This window comes from Chrysemys picta, chromosome 2 (assembly GCF_011386835.1).
Source record: "Chrysemys picta bellii isolate R12L10 chromosome 2, ASM1138683v2, whole genome shotgun sequence".
Classification (NCBI taxonomy): Eukaryota; Metazoa; Chordata; order Testudines; family Emydidae; genus Chrysemys; species Chrysemys picta.
The window spans coordinates 255,999,637-256,022,116 of record NC_088792.1 but is presented as its reverse complement, the minus strand read 5'-3'; the positions used below and the strand labels follow the sequence as shown (position 1 = coordinate 256,022,116).

Below are 22,480 nucleotides of genomic sequence, written 5' to 3'. Positions count from 1 at the left end.
TATACAATTTTGTGCCTCTCCATTGTAGGTCACCAGCACCATGGGAGATTTCAATTCGGTTAGTTGCACCGGACATAATACCGATGTCATGTTGACTTTCACTAGGTTCTCTTGGTACTCTTCCACCTGGCCACATAGTAGGGTTGTTACCTCAAACACAGCGTGACTTTCCATGTTTGAGTGTCTTGATACACCACCAGCGGAGGTACTTTGTCATTCCTTCTAAATGTCTTCTAGGTGACATGTGGCGTGGACAGCAGCTTTTTGATCAAATACATGCTTATCTGGGTCAAACATGGGTAATGACACTGCAAATGAAACATAAGGATTTTGAGATGCCACATGTTTTACTTAAATAACATGTCATGAGGTAGTGTCACAGATCCTAGGTTTCTAATTGCACCAAACACTTTTGACACTTAGTCTGACATTTGGATCTCTCTCCTGCATGTCTTTAAATTCAGTTTGGATGGTATCAATTTAAAATATGTCTATCCTTAATCAACTGTGGAACCTTTCCTAATTCTAAGAATTGTGTTACTAGTAGCATTTACCACAAATTCATCATATGCCAATTTCCTTTCACATACATTGATTTCTTCCCTGATCAGTATTGTCCTATTAACTTGGCTGAGTTGGACATATATAGAGCATGAATGTAGAAGACATAATGAAGATAGCATGGCAGGAGAGGGTGGTAGGAAAGAGAGATCCTGAGTAAAGCGGAGGAAGCAATGGATTGATAGCATCAAAGAAGATGGTAAGCAGGTGGACCTTAGTGCTGCTTTTGGGCAGATTAAGATGTCAGATGCTTGATCCAACTCGAGATGACGGGATAAGGGGAAGGAGTACTGGTGATGGTGCCACTTAGGAGTCCCTGTTATGGACCAGGATCCCAATTGTGTCTAGGTACTGTAAAAACACAGGGGAAAAAAGTCAGGTCCTGCCCCGAAGAGCTTACGGTCTAAATATAAACCAAGAGCTACCAGGTGGATGCAGACAGATGGAGTACAAGGAAACAGACCGTATCGGTCAGCATGAGCGGCAGTGATCTCAGCCTCTCAAGTTTGTTTGTTTGTTTGTTTTTGTTGTTGTAGGTCTCACAGCAAAGTAGAGTTTTTGAGGAGGAATTTGTTTTGTGGATGTGGAGAACTTGCAAGTGTGAGGAGCTGCATGGGAGAAAGCACAGTGATGCTTGCTTGAGAATTGAACAAATGGGCGATGAAGACTGACATGGGCTGATTTGAAGCAGGGGTCAACTTTTCAATACTGTGACTGAGAGAATAGATAGAATGGGGATAGGGCCTTGAAAGAACATGAGTAGCTTATGTTTGAAATGATAGAGAAGAGAGAGTCAGTGAAAGGATGCAAAGAGAGGGGGTGACATGGTCAAAGTGATGGACTAGGAAAAATATCTTAGCCATTCAGAATGCTGCTGCAATCAGTGGAACAAGATTGCATTTGTTAAAGCCAGCGAGAAAGATGTTGCAGTAGCCAACATGTGAGATTATGAGAACCTGGACAAGAATTCTAGGTCTGTTGATGGATAGGAAAGGCTGTATCTTAGAGCTGTTGTGCAGAAAAAGTCTGCAATACTTACACATAGTCTGGACGTGAAGACCTAGAGAAGTCTTAATTGAAGATAACACCCAGGTTACAGGCCTGAGTGGCAGTGATCAAGAAAGGAGGTCGTGGGAAAGGCTTGTGGGGAAGAGTAAGAGTTCTGTTTTTAGCCAGTTTGAGCCTGAGTTGTTGGCTAGGGACACCATCCCTTCCCATCGTGGCTAATAGCCATTGATGGACCTATCCTCCATGAACATATCTAGTTCTATCCAAGGAAATGGATGGGAGTCTAAGACAACAGTGGTATAAACAATGATGGGGAGGAAGAGACAACCCTTTCAGAGGAATTGAAATATGTTGCACCTTAATTTAAAGTGGCTTTGAGGCTGTACTATATTCACTAGATTTATTAAATCCTACAAAACTACATTCTTGCAGTCTCACACTCACGTCTCATAGAAGATTAAGGTTGGAAGAGATCTCAGGAGGTCATCTAGTCCAACCCTCTGCTCAAAGCAGAACCAACCCCAACTAAATCATCCCAGCCAGGGCTTTGTCAAGCCGGGCCTTAAAAACCTCTAAGATTCCACCACCTCCCTAGATAACCCATTCCTTAGACTATGTTGAATATTGCATGAATATAAACCCATTCCTCAGACTACGTTTGAATGTTGTACAGCAACTGACTCCTTGTTGGTAAAAGATAGATCTAGGTTGGGTTTGCCTTCGCTTTTGAGATCATGCAATTAAGATGGTCTCTAAAACGCATAATCTCTCTGCCTGTTAACATTTCTCTGTATTTGTCATGCAAGAGAGTCTAGGTATAGTTTCCTGAAAATACTTACTTTGTTCCTGACCACAAAACCATTAGTCTGATTCAAGTTAGGCTTTTAAATCTCTCCTTCCATCATGTCTACCTTGTCAATATTTCTGTGGCTCCAGAGAAGTAAAAATGCTAGGGCACAAATTATTTTTACAGTCTCTCAAATCACTGAATTATGGTGTAAGAGTGTAGTATGAGCAAACATTGCTCAACAACAAACTCTTTTACGCAGTACAGGGTCGGGTACTGATTATATAATAAAGACAATTTTTAAATTGAGTGAAGGGAAGTTTGGAAAAATCTTTGGGGAAGGATTTTCAAAGGAAGTAGGAGAACAAGTCCCACTGGAAGGCAAAGATGCTTAATAAAAATCCCACCCTAGGAGAAAGACATCAGGAACAGGAGATGATGATGAATTCTCTTCCCAGGAGGTCCAGGGGGAGGTACTTCTATCCTGTGGGGGTAATTCAGGCCAATCCAACAAGGTGCTGTTGCACTATGACCATATCAAACATTTACCAAGTTTACGTAAATGTTGCTGGTACAAGATTTTCTTGTTTGTCTATGTGAACTAAATAATTGGAGAGAGCTTCGATATCTGCCAGCAATATATTTAGCTCCAAGGGTAAAACTTTCAAAAGCACCTAAGTGACTTAGGCACTTAAACGTGTGCCTCATTGAAAGCCAGTGGGATTTAGATTCTTTTCTTCATCCTGCAGGCACCATGCTACAGTCCTCTGTTTGAGGCAGTAGAGATCAGATCAAATCCCTTTCTAACTGGCAGACAGGTTGTCTGGGCCCGGTGGAACTGGCATGAAGGACTTACCACATCTGCAGTGCTCCCCCTCTTTGTCGGGGCTCAGCTTATTAGCTAGTTCCTTATTATTATGTGGAGTTAAATATAAATGTGGGTTGTTGGTTCAAGGTGCATTATTCTATTTGTCAATCACCTCTGCACTTCTCATTGATAACTGAAAAATAATTCTCAGTGGTTTAAGTTCTTAGCTAGTTACCTTGACATCCTAGGAAACCTATTAGCAGGAGAGGGTAATTGTGTTATGTGTTAAAATGATCCAAGTGTTCTAATGTGTGCTGTGTAAACAGCTATTTTACAAGGTCGTCTTTGCTTTCTCACTGGCCAAACTCCCTTTATTTTTCTTGTTGGACAGATATTTACAAATAACGCAGACATTTTTCAGTCTAATTTCATTCCCCTTCTTCTTTTAGGACCTGATTCTGTGAGGTGTTAACCATCCTCCACCTCCAGCATGAAGCTGTAACTTTCTCCTTTCCTCCCTAGTTTTATGCCTTCCTAACAAGCCATTCACATTTTGAATCCAGGAGAATGGAACTCCTTCCGTTTAAGTGATGTCCTCCATTGGAAGCTGCCATTCCAAAAGGGGAGAAGAGGAGGACTCCTGACTGCCCTGCCCCCAGTGAAAGTCTCCCACACGTGGCAACTACCTTGGGGGAAGAATGGCAAGGGGGCAGCTTGGTACCACTTTGCCACTTCCTGATCTTTTTGCGGGACAAGAAAGATGGGTTTGGAGTGGGGAGGTGGGGAAGCAGGCCTCCTTCAGGCAATATTGGGAGAAGGGCCCTCCACCATCCAGACAGCTCTGTGTGGGCTTTCCTCAGTCAAGCAGAAAACCTTTAGATAGCTACTCCACCATCCAAGCAGTAGTCCTTGTATGGGGGTGAAAGAGTTTTCCCAGAGCATAGGGATTTGTGAGGTTGAAGGTTTTCCCCCATGCCCGCCAATAAATGGGCTCTGTGGGACTGCCAGTCCCCCGTGACCCTACAGGGAATGAGGAGGTCCCTTTGTAAAGAGGAGCAACAAGAGCAAGTTAGGTTTGGAAGGGAGCCCTGTGCAGTGGTGAGGTGATCCTAATTGTTACTTTGCCTGGGGCCTAGGTTTGCCTTAATCCAGCCGAAGCCTACCATGTGGGTGGGAGTGAAGCCTGCACTGCTGCTGCTTGTGCTGTCCCTGATCTGAGTAAAGACAGACTCCAGAGCCATCACCCCAGCACTAAACACTAGCTTTTTAAAGAGCTCAGCTCCCATTTAGACAGCAAAGTAAGTGGCCAGGTTTGCAAAATAGCTCAGCATGTTGTACACTGCTCACTTCTGAAAATCTGGCTATAAGCATCATAGATGGAGCATCAGGGCTCAGCACTCTTGAAAATGTGCCCCTTATTAGTTGCCTAAACACGAGCTGAGCTATTCTGAAACTGTGGCCCCACAGTCACTATTTAAATATTTTAAAAGAAATTGGTGAAACCCCTGCTTTCTCTGACCGTTCAGAGTAGTGATCACCAGATATTACATGCTGAACTGGGGGCAGTGGGAGGCGTTAGTGGTGCAGGAGGAGAGTCCTCTGATAGAGATATAAATACCAGTATGTCACTTATATTTGGGAGCCACATGTAAATAACTTGACATGCTGAGAGAAGCAGACTGGTGAGGGAGAGTGGGCAGCAAAGCACCTTTCAGGAGGAACTGCTGGGATCAGTTTTAGAGGAACCACCAGGAATCTGTCTGCTGCATTCCAAAGGAATGTATGCCTAGTGTTCTCGTTCTCCCAGTCTGTATTCCTGCTGGGGCTCTATTCCTACAGAAGAGAAGCCTGAGCCTGGTGCCTAATAGTGCCACAGCTTCTCCTGCTGTTCTCAGAACTCAGGCTCCACTGCTGGGCAGATTTGCGAGGAGCCTGCAGCAAAAGCCATGGCTCCCCTACAGCAGAGGATTTTGATCAAAGGGGGGAGAGTGGTGAATGATGACTACTCGCAGCTGGCTGATGTGTACATGGAGGATGGAATAGTGCGGGCAGTGGGACCACACCTGCAGCTTGGGGCACCTGCTGGGCTCCGAGTTATAGATGCTTGCAACAAGCTGGTGCTGCCTGGGGGGATTGATCCCCACACACACATGCAGTTCCCCTTCATGGGCACCCAATCCAAAGATGACTTCTACCAGGGAACAAAGGTAAATCAATCTGTCTGTCTTGTCTTTACCAGGAGGAAAATTCATTACCACCTATTCAGCTCTCTTGCTCTAGGAGAGAAGTCATCTCCTGAACACCTTGTCTCCCTTTTTAGAGGGTTAGCACAGGAAGGAGGAGGGTTTTCTCTTCCATGTTTTACTACCTCTGTCTCTCTCTACCAAGGAAGGTCCAGTTTGGATCCAGTTTATAGCTGCCTGCGATGTCCTCATTTTCCTTAGTTCTGTGCTTGGGTTCTGTTCGCTTCACCTTTGCAAGCCAGGTAAATTACATGAGCAGCTCTAGTGTTGTGAAGTATTTGTACATGTTAGAATTTATTGAAATTAGTGAATCAATTTAATTCCTTATGTAACTTGCTGCTATCATGCCCTGGAGACTGAAGTTCTCTGTCCCCAGAGCAGCTACAGCACTGAAGCTGCTCACCATTCCTCACTCTGCCCTGCCAGTAAATTTGGCCCATCACCAGCCTCCACTGGAGTCACTGATGTCCCAGAACTGAGTCTGTATCCCATTACCAGTCCCCTGAACCATCCAGTCCTCTAAAGGCAGAATTGCTGTTTGTAGAAAAGAGAACACATTTGTGTACCCTCATAAGGAGGACTGGGTTAAATTAAGTCTAGGTTAAATTCATTGTAAAATATAGCCAGTAATTGAAATAAGTTAAATTAAACTTTAGTTCTGTTATGTAGTGATGTCATGCAATAACCATACAATTATGATTTAAGGCATTTTATTATCTGTGATCACAGATTAGATTTACCTGATTTTTAAACATAGATCAGATATTCATTTCCTGCCGACCCCATGTTTTCATCACAGAGCAGAGTTAAAGTTCTTTGGGTGTCTTAACTATGCATTTCCATACTTTAACCTATTTGGATTTATTTTATGTTTAACCTTAACTCTGAATTTCAGAGTTTGCAATGTTTGTTTTTTGGGATAATTACAACAGTCTTGTAATGAGTGTTACCCTTAAGTTATCAATATACACTGGAGTTAATATTGAGAGGACAGCATATTGTATAGGGATCCTTACATTGCATGTTTCATCATTATTAGAGTGCTTTTTCTTAACATGCACCAAGGCCATTGCCAATTGTTAAAATAGATGGATTTTAAATGTATTGCAAAGTGCTCAATAAAGAATGATTTTTGCAAAGCGATTTTCTAGCATAGTAAAGTAACTTGTATGTCAAACATGTCATGTTTCCTGTTTTAAGGTAGATTTAGAACATAGTTTTAAAAGACACTAAAATATTTGATCTCCATATTCATTAATATTTATTAAGGTTGACAACTGAAAGAGCATTTTAAACTTAATCATGGGCGTTTTTCAAAATCCAAGCTTTGTGATGGGTAGCTGGTAGATATGAGAGAATAATTAGCAGTGAATCTATTATATGAATTTCAGACTATATATTTGTAAACTGTCTAGGAGCTGATTACATTTTTCTCAAAACCATCATTATACAAATAATTTCCAGAAATAACCCTTGGTTTGTAAATTGTTCAATGAGCAGCTTTTTGGGTGTACTGGGTATTAGAAATTGAAAATTCAAGTTGTTAGTTTTCCTGGGACATATGAATCTCATGGCATGTTTCTGTTAACTGATTGGACAAGCAAAACTCTTCAAATCAGGTTTATGCTCTAAATATTCATGTTAATATATACAACATTCGCTCTCTGTGAATATTCTCCAAAACTTATGGCTTGCTGTTACCACAAATGTTCCTGCGCATAAATTTGTTCACCACAATATACTCTGAATGGGTGAAATTTTAGGTGTGAATAAAAAGCTCAGGGTTGTGGTTCAGGCTTCATCTGTGGGAAACCTAGATCATGCTGGCTGGCAGAAGGAAACACGTTGAAGAGCTAGCAAAGACTATGACCTTGTTCCAGTTGAGGGCATCTGTCTTTTATTCATCAATGAGTCACCCAAACTTTGGTACCTGGTAGATTCAGCTCAATTTATGGATAACAACTAGAACCAAAACCACCTTTACCAATCTATGGATGGTTAAGTGATTATGCCTTTTCCTGTCAAATGAGGATCGGGTTATGGGGATTTATGCTCTTCTTCCCCTCCAGAGTAGAGGGCTATACCTGAGGCTGCCCTTGAAGTTCAATGGTTATTTTATGCAGCTGTTCACTTGCTAATGAAGCAAGCCATACATTTCTAGGTTTTAAGTCCAGAAGGGACCATGAGATCATCTAGTCTGAGCTCCTGAATAGCGTACAACTTCATCCCATTATCCCTTTATTGAGCCCAATAAACCTGCATTTGACTCCCTTCCAAAAAATCTTTATTTTAAGACTTCAAGGGATGGAGAATCCACCACTTGTCTTGCAAGTTTGTTCCAATTGTTAATCACCCTCACCGTTAAAATAAATAAATTTTGTGCCTTATTTCTCATATGAATTTGTCCAGGTTTAACTTCCAAGTCAGTGAATCTTCTTGTGCCTTTCTCCGTTAGATTAAAGAGCCCTTTAATACCTGGTATTTTTTCCCTGTGTTTATGCACTGTAATCAAATCATATCTTGATCCTTTTGATAAATTAAATAGATTGAGCCCCTTAAGTCTCTCGCTGTCAGACATTCTCTCCAGCCTCAGAATCTTTTTTTTTTTTTTTTTTTTTTGGCTCCTCACTGCACACCCTCCAATTTTTCAACATCCTTTTTAAAATGTGGACACCAGAACTCTACGCCGCATTCTAGTATCAGTCTCTGCCCTATGCAGAGGTAAAATCACTTCTCTCCTCCTACTCACTATTCCCCTCTTTATACATTCTAGCATCACATTAGCCCCTTTTTGCCACAACATCGCAGTAAGAGCGTCTGGTTCCGTTTTTTGTCCAATATGTCTCCTAAATCCTTTCCAGAGTACGTGCTTTCCAGGAGCTAGTCCCCCACTCTGCAGTCATGGCCTGCATTCTTCGTTGCTAGATGCGACTTTTTTTTTAATGAGCCCAGCTTATCAAGAGAACCAGATCGTTCTATATAACTGTCCTGTCCTCATCATTATTCACAACTCTCCGAAGCTTTATCAGCCCTGATTTTATATTTACCTCTAGATCGTTGCCAAAAATATTGAATTGCATTGTGCCTAAAGTCAGTCCCTGAAGAACCCATTAGAAATACCCCCATTCGATGATGATTCCCCATAGACCATTACTTTTTGAGATCTGTCAGTTAGACGGTTCTTAATCCATTTAACAATTTATTGACATTGGATAGTGATAATAACAAAAATACACCACACAAATGTTCCACTGATGATACAAATGACCTGTTCAGTCACACATCCAAGTCATATAGTCACATAGTGATTGAAATACTGACAGCATGTGAACAGATGAAGTGCACAGGCTCAGGCAGCCAAGAGGGCTGAAGCACATTTAAGGCTATAAAGGCCAGACAAGCAGTCAGCTGAGAGAGAGATCAGGCGCTCTGAGAGGACCTGGAAGCAGCTGGGAAGCGCATTAAAATTCTTGTGTTAGTTGCTTATGCCCATACACAGTAGATCGGATAAAAAGAACGGTCAGTCCTTGTGCCTTAGCATAATCTGATCACCAGCTGGATCAAGAAAAACTTCCCCCTATGCTAGAATATGCGCAGTTTGCCAACTGCATAATACATTTCATTTGGTTTTACTTCCTTTTAAACATCTTGAATAGGCTACTCTTAGAAATGGGATGGTGGAACCCATGGATCTGTATTAGCTGCAGGAGACAGGACTGCTTGGTTGACTACCCAGAAAAGGGTTGAACCTTTGTCTATCTTTTTGACATGATTATCTGTGACCAGAGAGTACTCTAAAAGAGCCCTCATGTTCTTAAGAGACCCTCCTTTTAAAGTGGACACAGAAATCTTTATAATGGTGATCCTGTTTACTTCTGCCTTGATCGCATTAGGAACATCGAAATTGCCATTCTGGATTAGACTTTATACCCATCTAATCCAGTGTAGGTTCAGTGCTAGCCATTTAGCAAATATCACTCTGTAGTTTCCCCCATTTTATCAACTGACAGAGCAGCCTTGAATTCCTAAATCTTAATCTTAAACCTAAGTCTTAAATCAGAGAAATCATGATTTCCTGAGTGAGTTAACTTGGGAAACTCTGTTATGAAACTGTTATAATTGATCATTATGGAAACTTTGGCAGAGGGATTGGTATTGCACTGTTTGTGCTAGGTAACTTGGAAAGGTTAATGCATGTTACCTAATTTTTCTAGGAAGTTTACTTTGGGCCTGAACTTTCCTCTATTATTCATGTGAACAAGTGTTGAAAGAATGAGTCCTACTTCATGTCTATAACTGATTCATGCAGTGGTATTTATTCAGATTATAATCAATAGTAAAAGATGCTGTCTCTGGAATAAACCAAACAAATTATTTATTTTGTAAGTATAACTATTTCACATAAAAAATGAAAAATAAAACTTGGCTCTAAATGTCTATTTAAATGTACTACAATAGGCACAAGACATTATTTCAGTAGAACAAACCTGTGTTGCTAAGAAACATAAAAACTCTCCAGATGCATAGAGTCTAGCAACTTCTCTGGACATAGACATATAAAAGGTGCTACACAGTTAACTCTGATTGCACACTATGTTTTAGGGTTTTTTTTAAACTTGGCTTGATTTCAAAATCAATATGGAAAGCTTTGTTAGGTACTAGAGGCACAATCACATACTACTGGACAAAATGCTCTCTTCTTTGAGTAACCTCTACACCTAATTGTAAGGCCTGGTCTACACTAGGCATTTATGTCGAAGTTAGCGCCGTTACATCGAATTAACCCTGCACCCGTCCACACTGCGATGCTATTTAGTTCGACATAGAGGTCTCTTTAATTCGACTTCTGTACTCCTCCCCGACGAGGGGAGTAGCGCTAAATTCGACATGGCCATGTCGAATTAGGCTAGGTGTGGATGGAAATCGACGCTAATAGCTCCGGGAGCTATCCCACAGTGCACCACTCTGACGACGCTCTGGACAGCAGTGCGAGCTCGGATGCTCTGACCAGCCACACAGGAAAAGCCCCGGGAAAATTTGAATTGGAATTCCTTTTCCTGTCTGGCCAGTTTGAATCTCATTTCCTGTCTGGACATCGTGGTGAGCACAGCAGCACTGGCAACGATGCAGAGCTCTCCAGCAGTGATGGCCGTGCAGTCTGTGAATAGAAAGAGGGCCCCAGCATGGGCTGATCGGGAAGTCTTGGATCTCATCGCTGTGTGGGGCGATGAGTCCGTGCTTTCCGAGCTGCGATCCAAAAGAAGGAATGCAAAGATCTACGAGAAGCTCTCTAAAGCCATGGCAGAGAGAGGATACAGCCGGGATGCAACGCAGTGCCGCGTGAAAATCAAGGAGCTGAGACAAGGCTACCAGAAGACCAAAGAGGCAAACGGACGCTCCGGATCCCATCCCCAGACATCCTGTTTCTACGAGGCACTGCATTCCATCCTCGGTGCAGCCGCCACCACTACCCCACCAGTGACCGTGGACTCTGAGGATGGGATAGTGTCCACGGCCGGTTCCTCGGACATGATAGGGGACGGGGAAGATGAGGAAGGAGATGAGGAGGGCGAGGCAGTCGGCAGCGCTCACAACGCTGATTTCCCCGACAGCCAGGATCTCTTCATCACCCTTACAGAGATCCCCTACGAAGCGTCCCCAGCCGTTACCCCGGACACAGAATCTGGGGAAGGATCAGCCAGTAAGTGTTGTAAACATCTAAACATTTATTTTTAACAAAACAGGAATATTAACAATTAAAAGAATGGGTTGTTCATGATTAGTGTGCCCTAGGCGCTTAACAGTTTAGTCATGGGCAGTGCAAGTTTTGAAAAAAAATCTAGCAATGTCCGGTTTTCAGTGATTGTCCTGCACAAGCCGCTCTACTGTTTATTCCCTGCTACTGCAGCTACAGTAAAATGTGGTTTATATGTCCGGGGATAGAGCAGTAATCCTCCTGGGACATCTCGATGAAGCTCTCCTGGAGGTAATTTGAAAGCCGTTGCATGAGGTTCCTGGGGAGAGCGGCCTTATTGGGTCCTCCGAAGTACGACACGTTGCCGCGCCACGAGACTATCAAGTACTCGGGAATCATTGCTCTGCACAGCAGGGCGGCATACGGCCCTGGTCTTTGGAGGCTTTCCCGGAGCATTCTCTCTCTGTCGCTCTCAGAGATCCTCATCAGGGTGATGTCGCCCATGGTGACCTGCTTTGAATTAGGTAGGGGAATGTTAGTGTTGGGACTGCTTTCCCGTTCCTTTACAGAACTGTAACCGCTGGTTTGTAGCCACGCGGTGGAGGCGGGAGAGGGGCAGCCGAAAGGGATCGTTCCCGGGGACAGCCGCGAGGGGGTGGGACAGGGGCAGAGTTCCCGCTTGCCAGATTGCTGGCTGCAGGAACTGACATAGCTTTAAATGTGAAATGAGGCCAGTGGTAATATAAAAGTTTTAAACTGCCACAAGTGTACGGCTTACCATGTCTGCCTGCAACAGAAATTCTGTTGTCCTGCCCCGCTTCTCAAATGTGCTGTGCAAGACCCCAGGCACTGAATGCGAAGGCCAAGAATTCGACCTTGTGCTGAGTGCGCATGTGATAGGTGCTGTGCATGGTCTTGTTCACAGAGAAAGACTGTTCTTTGTTCACAACTACATTTATCTTTCTGAGGAATTCACTCCCTTTTTCCCATTTCCACAGCCCCATCTGCGACTGTCTCACAACCTAGCCTGGAATAACACTCCCAGAGGCTAGCGCGGATTAGGCGTAGGAAGAAGAGGACATGGGAGGACATGTTCTCTGAGCTTATGGCCTGTTCCCAAGCCCAGGCAGCACAGCAGACCCAGTGGCGGGAGAACTTGACCCGAATGCACCAAGCCAACATGGATCGGGAGGAGAGGTGGCGGCAGGAAGACCAGCAGGCGACTCAAACGCTGCTTGGACTACTGAGGGAGCAAACGGACACGCTCCGGCGCCTTGTGGATGTTCTGCAGGAACGGAGGCAGGAGGACAGAGCCCCGCTGCAGTCCATCTCTAACCGCCCTCCCCCCGCCACCAAGTCCCATACCCAACTCACCCAAAGTGCAAAGAAGGAGAGGCGGCAGAGTCCCTGCTAACTCTCACTCCACCCCTGCAGAGAGCTCTAGTAGCAGAAGGCTCTCATTTCCCAAAATTTGAAAAGTTCTTTCCTTCCCGCCTGACACAAGCCCCCGTCCAAGTTTCACCTCCCAATGCCATGTGTAGTTGATAATAAAAAATACGTTTCTGTTAACTACTGTTTCAATCATCTTCTTTTGGAGGAGGAGGGGAAAGGGGGTTGGTAATTGGACAGGACAGTCACCTTTGGCAGGGTACATAGTCGGGGGCAGGCACAGCAGCAGGGCACATACACAGTGCAGTGATGCAGTGACTAGTTACCCTGGTTAGTCTGGGAGGTTGTTTTCATGTTATGTTGGGGGGGGTGGGTTGCTCTGTGACTTTGTGGCGGGGGATGGCAGTTACAGATCTTAAGCGCCGGTCCTTAGGCAGGATCACAGAGCCACACAGCAGGGGATCTGTAACCGTCCTCCCCCTGCCACAAAGTCACATAGACCCCCCATACACACAGTCCCGATCAGGAGGGGTGACAGGCTCCGTTGAAACAACCATCCCACCGCAGCGGAGCCTGTCAATCCTTGAGTTTAGAAGCTGCATTCGCGTCACTACACTACACCCGCTCCGCACCACAGTCTGCGTCCCAGTTTTAAAAAATTCCCGCGAAAACAGTATTAAAGAAAACGGTGTGCTTTAACAAAGTAGAACTATTTTTATTTCGAAACGTGTGTTGGAAGGGGGGTGAAGGGGGTATGTAACTGGATAGGATAGTCAACATTAACTGGGTAAAGAAACGGGGGCAGGTTTAGCTTCTCAGTACACAAACTTTAAAGTCACAGGTTACCCTGCTCACTCAGGAACTTTGCTTTCAAAGCCTCCCGGATGCACAGCGCTTCCCGCTGGTCTCTTCTAATTGCCCGGCTGTCTGGCTGTGAGTAATCAGCAGCCAGGCTATTTTCCTCAACCTCCCACCCCGCCATAAAGGTCTCCCCCTTGCTCTCACAGAGATTGTGGAGCACACAGCAAGCTGCTATAACAATGGGGATATTGGTTTCGCTGAGATCACAGCGAGTCAGTAAGCTTCTCCATCTCCCCTTGAGACGGCCAAAAGCACACTCCACCACCATTCTGCACTTGCTCAGCCGGTAGTTGAAGAGTTCTTTTTCAGTGTCCAGGGTGCCAGTATAGGGCTTCATGAGCCAGGGCATTAGCGGGTAGGCTGGGTCCCCGAGGATGACTATAGGCGTCTCCACATCCCCAACAGTTATTTTGTGGTCTGGGAAGTAAATACCTTGTTGCAGCCGTCTAAACAGACCAGAGTTCCTGAAAACACGAGCGTCATGAACCTTGCCCGGCCATCCCACGTAGATGTTGGTAAAACGTCCCCTGTGGTCCACCAGTGCTTGCAGCACCATGGAAAAGTATCCCTTTCGGTTAATGTACTGGGTGGCCTGGTGGTCCGGTGCCAGGATAGGGATGTGAGTTCCATCTATGGCCCCACCGCAGTTTGGGAATCCCATCGCTGCGAAGCCATCTATGATTGCCTCCACGTTTCCCAGGGTCACTACCTTTGGCAGCAGTACATCAACGATTGCCTTCGCTACTTGCATCACAACAACCCCCACGGTAGATTTGCCCACCCCAAACTGGTTCGCGACTGACCGGTAGCTGTCTGGCGTTGCAAGCTTCCAGAGGGCTATGGCCACTCGCTTCTGTACACTCAGTGCAGCTCGCAACCGGGTGTCACTGCGCTTCAGGGCAGGGGACAGCAACTCACAAAGTTCCAGGAAAGTTCCCTTCCGCATGCGAAAGTTTTGCAGCCACTGGGATTCATCCCAGACCTGCAGCACTATGCGGTCCCACCACTCAGTGCTTGTTTCCCGTGCCCAGAATCGCCGTTCCTCGGCATCAACATGACCCATTGCCACCGTGATGTCCTCGGCGCTGGGTCCCCTGCTTTCTGAGAGGTCTGTGCTACTCTCAGACTTCAGGACATCACCGCGGTGCCGTAGCCTCCTCGCCTGACTTTTCTGCATCTGCCTCAGGGAAACCTTTATGATAAGCTGCGAGGCGTTGAGAGCGGCCACAACTGCGGCGATGGTCGCAGCGTGCTCCATGCTTGCAGTGCTGTGGCGTCCGCGCTGTCAATGACTGGAAAAGTGCGCGAACTGATTTCCCGCCGGCGCTTTCAGGGAGGGAGGGCGGGAGTGATGGACGGATGACGACAGTTACCCAAAAGCACCCTAGACTCATTTTGTTACCCAGAAGGCATTGCCGGCTACACCCAGAATTCCAATGGGCAGAGGGGACTGCGGGAACTGTGGGATAGCTGACCACAGCGCACCGCTTCGAATGTCGACGCTTTCACCGTTAGTGTGGACGCACAAAGTCGAATTACTGTCCTTAGTGTGGACACACACGTTCGACTTTGCAATATCGATTCCAAAAATTCGATGCAAGTAAAATCGAACTACTCTCGTAGTGTAGACAAGGCCTTAGTGTTTACCGGATCAGGACATAAGACTGTGACATCAGCAGTAACTCAGCCATTGTCCAACTGGCTTTACGTCATTTGCATGCCACATTTCTATTTGTTCTAATGCTGTAAAATTATCCCCTACTGTAATATGTTGTATTTCATAATCTAACAGCTGTGAAATATACAGTAATGCTCTGAAAGCCACATAATAATAACAATAATTAATAATATGGTAGGTGCTGTAAAAACACATAACAAAAAGATTGTCCTTGCCCCATGCAACTTACATATAAATTTTTTCACTAGCTGTCAGTGGTACTTTTGTTATATAGTGAGATATACTATTACTTTACTTCTGTTTTTTAAGGATTCATGACTTTTCTTTTAATGAAATGTGTAAAAGTTACTGAATTGCAAGAATAAGATAATATGCTTAGATAGGCTTCAAAACTTAGAACAAGGGTCCTGCAGAAGTATCCATGTGATCATAGAATTGCAGGCCATGTTTAAAGCATGTGCACAAGCAGGCAGAGTGGAGAATGCACATGCAACAATTTTGGCATTTCCTGAATGCCTCACATTGCAACCATGTGATACTTTTGACATTGGTTTTGAATAGAATATATCATTTTACATACCTTATTTTGCATGTCTTTTTATAAGAGGCTTTCAACAGCACTTAAATATTAATTTTCCTAGCCTCTCTGCACGCTAGAGCAGTATTGCTATCCTCATTTTAGAGACCGGAAAACTGGGGCACAGAGAGAGAGAGTGACTTGCCAATCTTCCCCACACAGTAAGTATGTAGCAGAGATGGAAACAGAACCAAGTTTCTTGACCCTGAACCACTGCTTCACTCCAGGATCAAATACAGCAAGAATAAATGTTTGATTGTACAACAACATTTAAATATTGTGGTACATTGTTCAGCGTTATATAAGGCTAAATTGCAATTGTTCATTTTAAATAATTGTGGGGCAGAGTGGTTAGATTGATGGTGGTGGTGCCACCCTACATAACATTTTTAGCCCAGCAGTAACCACCCAGGCTATAGAGTCATTTTCTTTCTCTCTGGCCCAAAGTATTTTATTCAAAGTGCTATAGTTCCAACAGGAGAGATTGAGCAACACACCCTAGAATATGCTATTGACTGGTGGTTAGGGCACTCACCTAGGAGTGCGGAGACTTGGGTTTAAGTCCCTATTCCAGAGCAGGGATTTGAATTCATGTCTTTCACATCACAGGTGAGTTCCCTCACCACTGCTAAAGGTCATAAGGGGATTCTTTTGGAATCTAGCCCTTCATTTCCTTTGCTCAAAAATTAAACAAAACATTTCAGGTCAAACAAAATGTTTTTCTTTGTTTACCCAAAATGAATTTTTTCCAACTTTTTTGAGACTGAAAATTTGAAACAATTGTGACTTCGGTCCTGGTCAACCCAAATTTATTTTAGATTTTTTGGAACTGTCAGGAAACTGAAAAATCTGTTGTTTGCACAGCTCTAGTCCATGATCATTTTCCCTTTCTTTATGTTTAGATGGAATGGAAAGATCCCACGTGTATGATAGAGGTTTATCAAATCACAAATGGTGTCGTAAAAGTAAACAGTGGAGTATTATTTTCCCTTTTACACAATACAAAAACCAGATCATGAAAATAATAGGCAACAGGTTTAATAAAAACAAGGGGAAGTACTTTTTTACACTGCACAATTAACCTGTGGGACTCAGTGCTATGGAATGATGTGATGGCCAAAGATATAACTGGGTTCAAAAAAGACCTGGATAAGTTCATGGATGATACCTCCCTCAATAGCTGTTAGCCAATGTTTACCTCTGACCTTGTTTCCTGTTTTTTTTTCTTGTTTCAAAGCTTGCTGTAATAGAAGATGATATAAGGGTATAATATTAACAGGTATGCATTGCTTGCTAGTTTGGAACACGCATAAGGTGAATGTAAGTAACTGGGTTAGTAAGCTTAAGGGCCTGCTGTATTAGTTTGAGGACTTGTAAGAGTAGTTATGCTAAGGGCTGAGCCTGGGCAGGAGGTTGGGGTGCAAGCACTGGGAAGCAGTTTGGGTGCTGGAGGGGGCTGAGGGAGGGGGTTGGAGTGTGGGAGGGGGTGGAGGGTGCAGTCTCCAGGAGGGGGCTCAGAGCTAGGGCAGTGGATTGGGGTGAGGGAGCGTTTGTGGGCTCTGGGAGGGTGTTTGGATGCAGGAGGGGGCTCAGGGCTGGGGCAGGAGGCTGGCATGTGGGAGAAGGTGAAGGGTGCGGGCTCTTGCTGGGCGGTGCTTACTTTGGGTCAGCAGGGCTAAGGCAGGCTCCCTGCCTGCCCACGCCACTCCCGGAAGTGGCCAGCATGTCCCTGTGGCCCCTGGGAGGGGCAGGGATCTCCACGTGCTGCCCGCACCCCAAGCACTGACTCCAGAGCTCCCATTGGCTGGGAACTGCAGCCAATAGGAGCTGTGAGAGTGGAGCCTGCTGTAATCCTGCTGCTGCCCAAGGTAAGCAGGGCCAGAAGCACCACTCCCAGAAATGGCCAGCATGTCCCTGCAGTCCCCGGGGGGGGCTCCGCCTGGTGCCCCTGCCTGCAGGCACCGCCCCCACAGTTCCCATTGGCCACAGTTCCTGCTCCCCACCATGTACCCCTAGTAACTAGACAGTTAGATCATATTTACACATAGGAATTAAGAAATATGTGATGTAGGTCCTATAGAAAAAGACATAGAAAACTTTGTAAGAGAAACTTCTGTGTAGCCCAATTTGGGGAAGAACCTGTTTTAATGGATAAAATATAAGAGGGATCATCAATAAACAGTATAGCAGTGTGAAATATACAGTGTCTTAATTTGTCAGGGCTACACCAAGATGGTCAGGGATGGAACCCTATGCTTGGGGTGACCCTAAACCTCTGACTATCATAACCTGGGAGTGGAAGACAGGTGGATCACTCCATAATTGCCCTCACCCAAAGCTCTGGTACGGGCCACTGTTGGAGACAGGATACTTGGCAAGATGGACCTTTTTTTTTTTTTTTGCTTCTGTTGTAACATGGGATTCCAGTAAGGAAAATACAAAAAACTGTTGCCCTAAGGCATCATTAAGCACATACTTTAGCAAGAAGGATCACAGGGCCACACTTGTATCAAAATCATTGTGAAATGTAGTGTAAATGATTAGCTAGGGGATTGAATTTTGTCATCCTAGTTTAATAAATAAAAGCACTGCATATCTGTAGTTGCAGATGTCAAGGAAAAAAAGATAGGCAGACAGGGTAAGGAGGTGGAAATACCTATTTTTAAAAAATGCTTACCAACAAGGTTTTATTGTATTTTGTGTTATGAGATGGGCTGTTTTTGTTTCAAAATAAAATCTCACTATAAATGTTCAAAAGTCTCCTGACTGCTCTTTTAAGAGCATTGCTTTGAAATCCACAAAGAGAAACAGAAAAACTGTTGTGGCCAGGGCCGGCTCTGGCTTTTTTGCCGCCCCAGGCAAAAAAGCCTCCGGCCCCCGGCGGGGAGCGCAGCAGGAGAGGGCGCCGAGCCCGGCCGCGGCCCCGCTCTCCCCAACCGGCCGGAGCACCGCCCCCCTCAAGGTGCCACCCCAAGCATCTGCTTGGTCGGCTGGTGCCTGGAGCCAGCCCTGTTTATGGCAAAAAAAATGTCCAATTCTGGCATCCAGGTAGTGGTAGGTAGAATATTAAATTGTTTTGGGAAACAAAGAAGGGACTGTGAGGTTGAAAGAAGAAATAGCTCATGGTAAATTCTGGTGGCTTCAGCAAACAGGTTTAGGAAAGGACAAGACTCAGTAACAGGCTGAGTGAGATGGAAATAGGAAAAGGGTATTGCAATGTTAATGTGAACCCCAGTGAATTTTGATCTGACCTCGGCTTAACAGCTGTGCAAAGGGATACTATTCAGAGGAGGAGAGCTTCTGGCTGATCAAACTAAATAATAAGAGCATTGACAGGCTGGAGCAGATTGGTGCTTTATTAGTCCAGTATCCTATTTCTCACAGTGACCTACTACAAGATGCTTCAAAGAAAACCCCACAGTGGACAATTAATGAATAATACTCCTTAGAAGGCAAGTTCCTTCCTAACTCCACGCAGATAGTGGTTGATTTATGTCTGAAGTGTGAGTGTTTGTGTCCCCACCAAAAAAAGTTTTTTTTTTTCATGTAAAAAGATATTTCCATGTAACTGTCTAATCCTTTCTGGAATACAACCATGCTTTTGCAGTTGATCTCTTGTGGCAATGAGTTCCAGAGGTTAAATGTGGACTGTTGAAAAATATGTTTCCTGTATCAATCCTAAATTTGTTGTGAGTGAATGTGTCCTTATTTGTGCACTATGTATTAGAGGATAAATAAGAGCACCTGATTTGTTTTCCCAGCACCTCATGTCCATCTTAGTCTTTCCTTTTCTAAAATAAATGGTCCCAGTCTTTTCAATCTTTTTGTACACAGGAGCCTTTCCTAATTATTTTTGTTGCCCCTCTCTGAATCCCTTCTATTTCTGCTGTCTTTTTTAGATAAGGTGACCAAAACTGAACCTAGTATTCCAGGTGGGGCTGTACCACTGATTTATATAAAAAGCATTATAATTGCTGTTTTGAACAGAGGTTTCCATTGAATTGCCCACATTGAGATAGAAGTCTTTTACTGACTGGTTACAGTTACGGAAGAACCCAGCAATGTGTTTCTTCCAGTCTGCATTACTCTACATTCCTCAACATTGAATTTCGTTTGCCATTGTGAAGCCCATCACCTACCTTTTATTAGGTCTTTCTGAGGTCCCTCACAGTCCTCTCTAGTAATGACTTACCTAGCTAACTGTGCGTCATCTGTGAGTTTTTTGCCACTTCCCTGGGTTATCCCCTCTTTCAATTGATAAATACATTTAAAAAATACTTTTAAAAGTAATTTTGGTGTCCCACAAGGCTCAGGTTTTTAAACTGATGCTGTTCTATATTGGAGGTACCATAATTCAAAGGCATCCTTTCTGCCTCCATTGTTATTCTGCTGATATTTGGATTTATTTTGCCAACTCATCAGACCCTAGAAAAGCATATCCACTTTGATTTGTGTGCCTACGGTGGTTCTGGCACTTTTCTCCCTGTTTCATGTACCAGCTGGTTAGAGACGTTCAATGATGCAGGAATGCTGCAGACTCTCAAATCTTTAGTGCAGTTTGGGGCCTGTGTAACTATCTAGTTTGTTTAGTCTTAGTTTCCTGGTTTCCTTCTGAATGCCTGGTTGGAACCTCAGTCCTCAGCCCTGCTTCATTACTTGGCCCTTTACATCTGTGACACACCTAAGCAGAAAGTTAAAGTCCTACTTGATGGAAATCAGGTAGGTCTCTGCACCATCGCACTCTATACTCCGATTTCATACAAGATGAGTCTTAAATTGCATATAGATTTTCAATGCACAGACAAAGGTGGGCATAGAGAGGAAATATTGATTTTGAAGACATACAAGATGTAGCAACATCATGGAGAAGGAAGAGAAGGCCTGGTCTACATTACGAGTTTAGGTCGAATTTAGCAGCATTAAATTGAATTAACCCTGCACCCGTCCACATAACGAAGCCATTTTTGTCGACATAAAGGGCTCTTAAAATCAATTTCTATACTTCTTCCCGATGAGGGGAGTAGCACTGAAATCGACATTGCCGGTTCGAATTAGGGTTAGTGTGGATGCAATTCGATGGTATTGGCCTCCAGGAGCTATCCCACAGTGCACCATTGTGACCGCTCTGGACAGCAATCTGAACTCGGATGCATTGGCCAGGTAGACAGGAAAAGCCCCCAAACTTTTGAATTTCATTTCCTGTTTCCCCAGCGTGGAGAGCTGATCAGCACAGGTAACCATGCAGAGCTCATCAGCACAGGTGACCATGCGGTCCCAGAATCGCTGTATGGGGAGACGAATCCATGCTATCGGAACTCCGTTCCAAAAGACGGAATCCCAAAACATTTAAAAAAATCTCCAAGGCCATGATGGACAGACTATAGGCTGAGCAAGTGCAGAATGGTGGTTCACTCTACTTCCCTGTAAGCCAACCGCCCTCCCCTCCCCGCTTTGATCTCTCCTTGCAGAGGCAATAAAGTCAGTGTTGTTTCAAATTCATGCATTCTTTATTACTTCATCACACAAATGGGGGGATAACTGCTAAGGTAGCCCAGGAGGGGTTGGGGAGGAGGGAAGCAATGGGTGGGGTTGTTGTACGGGCACCCCCTAGAATGGCATGCAGCTCATCATTTCTGCAGGATGTCTGGGGTTCTGACCCATAGTGGCCGCTTGCATCTGTGGTTCTTTAGTAGGCTTGCCTGATATTCTAGGCAGCACTGAATCTCTATTAGACAAAACTTAAAGAAGAGAATGACCTGGGGAGTCATTCCCATTTTTGTCTAGGTGCCCCCGACCGACCTCACGGAGGCCGGCCAGGAGCACCCATGACAGCAGCAGACGATACAGTATGACTGGTAATTGTCTTTGCTAACTTGCAAAGGCAAGGAGCTGCAGCTGCTGCTGTGTAGCACTGTAGTACCGCGTGTGTCAGCAGCATCCAGTAGACATACGGTGACAGTGGAAAAAAGGCTGAACGGGCTCCATGCTTGCTGTGCTATGGTGTCTGCTCGGGCAATCCAGGGAAAAGGGCACAAAATGATTATCTGTCGTTGCTTTCACGGAGGGGGGCTTGACTGACAACATTTACCCATGACCGCCTGTGACAAATTTTTGTCCCCATCAAGCATTGGGAGCTCAACCCAGAATTCCAATAGGCAGCGGAGACTGTGGGAACTGTGCGATAGTTACCACAGTGCACCGCTCCGAAAGTCGATGCTTACCACGGTTCTATGGATGCACACCACCAAATTAATGTGCTTAGTGTGGACACATGCACTTGACTTTATACAATCTAATCTGTTCCCCAAAATTGACTTCTGTAAAATTGGAGTAATTTCATAGTGTAGACATACCCGAAGTGAGAGGAACCTTTCTTCACCGATGACTAAATAACTGCAACTCCTGTGATTTCAGGCTGCTCTAGCAGGAGGCACCACTATGATCATCGACTTTGCAATACCTCAGAAAGGCTGTTCCCTTGTTGAAGCCTATGACACATGGAGGAGCTGGGCAGATCCTAAAGTCTGCTGTGATTATGCACTGCATGTGGCAGTTACATGCTGGAGCAGCAAGGTAGATACAATAGTGTGACGCTATATTGATTTCTTAATGTTAAGTTGAATTATTCATGACTAGATTTCAGATGTAAAGTGTAACATGCTAACATAAGTAAAACATATTAATACTTACCTGTATTTGCAAAGGCCTGCGGTAGTATTGCCTTAGTCTGTGATTTTGTTAGATCTCACAAACTGAACACAACTGGGGCTGTCAATTTCTTAACTGAGAGATCTCCAGGAAAACCCCATTCATTCTTGTGTATACTGGGCCTGACCAAGAGAAGTACTAAGACCCTGATGATCACCTAAAATT

The 22,480-nt window shown here is 44.5% G+C and overlaps 2 protein-coding genes across 4 annotated transcripts in view; both read left to right on the top strand.

Moving 5' to 3' along the window:
* Positions 1 to 4,799: 4,799 nt before the first annotated feature.
* The window catches only part of DPYS (dihydropyrimidinase), a 49,199-nt gene continuing 31,518 nt past the window's right edge, over positions 4,800 to 22,480 (top strand). Inside the window, exons 1-2 of one of the 3 annotated variants that reach the window (XM_008172611.4) lie at positions 4,800 to 5,371; positions 22,022 to 22,180. In XM_008172611.4, coding sequence (XP_008170833.2) covers positions 5,111 to 5,371; positions 22,022 to 22,180 — 420 coding nt within the window. In that variant the 5' untranslated portion in view covers positions 4,800 to 5,110. Of the gene's footprint in view, positions 5,372 to 5,536; positions 5,650 to 16,873; positions 16,928 to 22,021; positions 22,181 to 22,480 lie in introns of those variants that run through there. The other 2 variants (XM_065586000.1, XM_065586001.1) reach the window with 2 other exon arrangements.
* Positions 10,387 to 12,277, top strand: LOC135981785 (myb/SANT-like DNA-binding domain-containing protein 2). The gene is made up of 2 exons (XM_065586002.1): positions 10,387 to 11,108; positions 12,101 to 12,277. The coding sequence occupies exons 1-2, from the start codon at positions 10,532 to 10,534 to the stop codon at positions 12,136 to 12,138; spliced, it is 615 nt and encodes a 204-aa protein (XP_065442074.1). The 5' UTR covers positions 10,387 to 10,531; the 3' UTR covers positions 12,139 to 12,277.

What these genes read in the sequence shown, in the direction of transcription:
- LOC135981785 (XM_065586002.1), top strand. Translation starts at nt 10,532, where the DNA reads ATGCAGAGCTCTCCAGCAGTGATGGCCGTGCAGTCTGTGAATAGAAAG. An exon ending in ATCTGGGGAAGGATCAGCCA is followed by an intron (nt 11,109 to 12,100) that starts GTAAGTGTTGTA and finishes CCATTTCCACAG; the next exon opens with CCCCATCTGCGACTGTCTCA.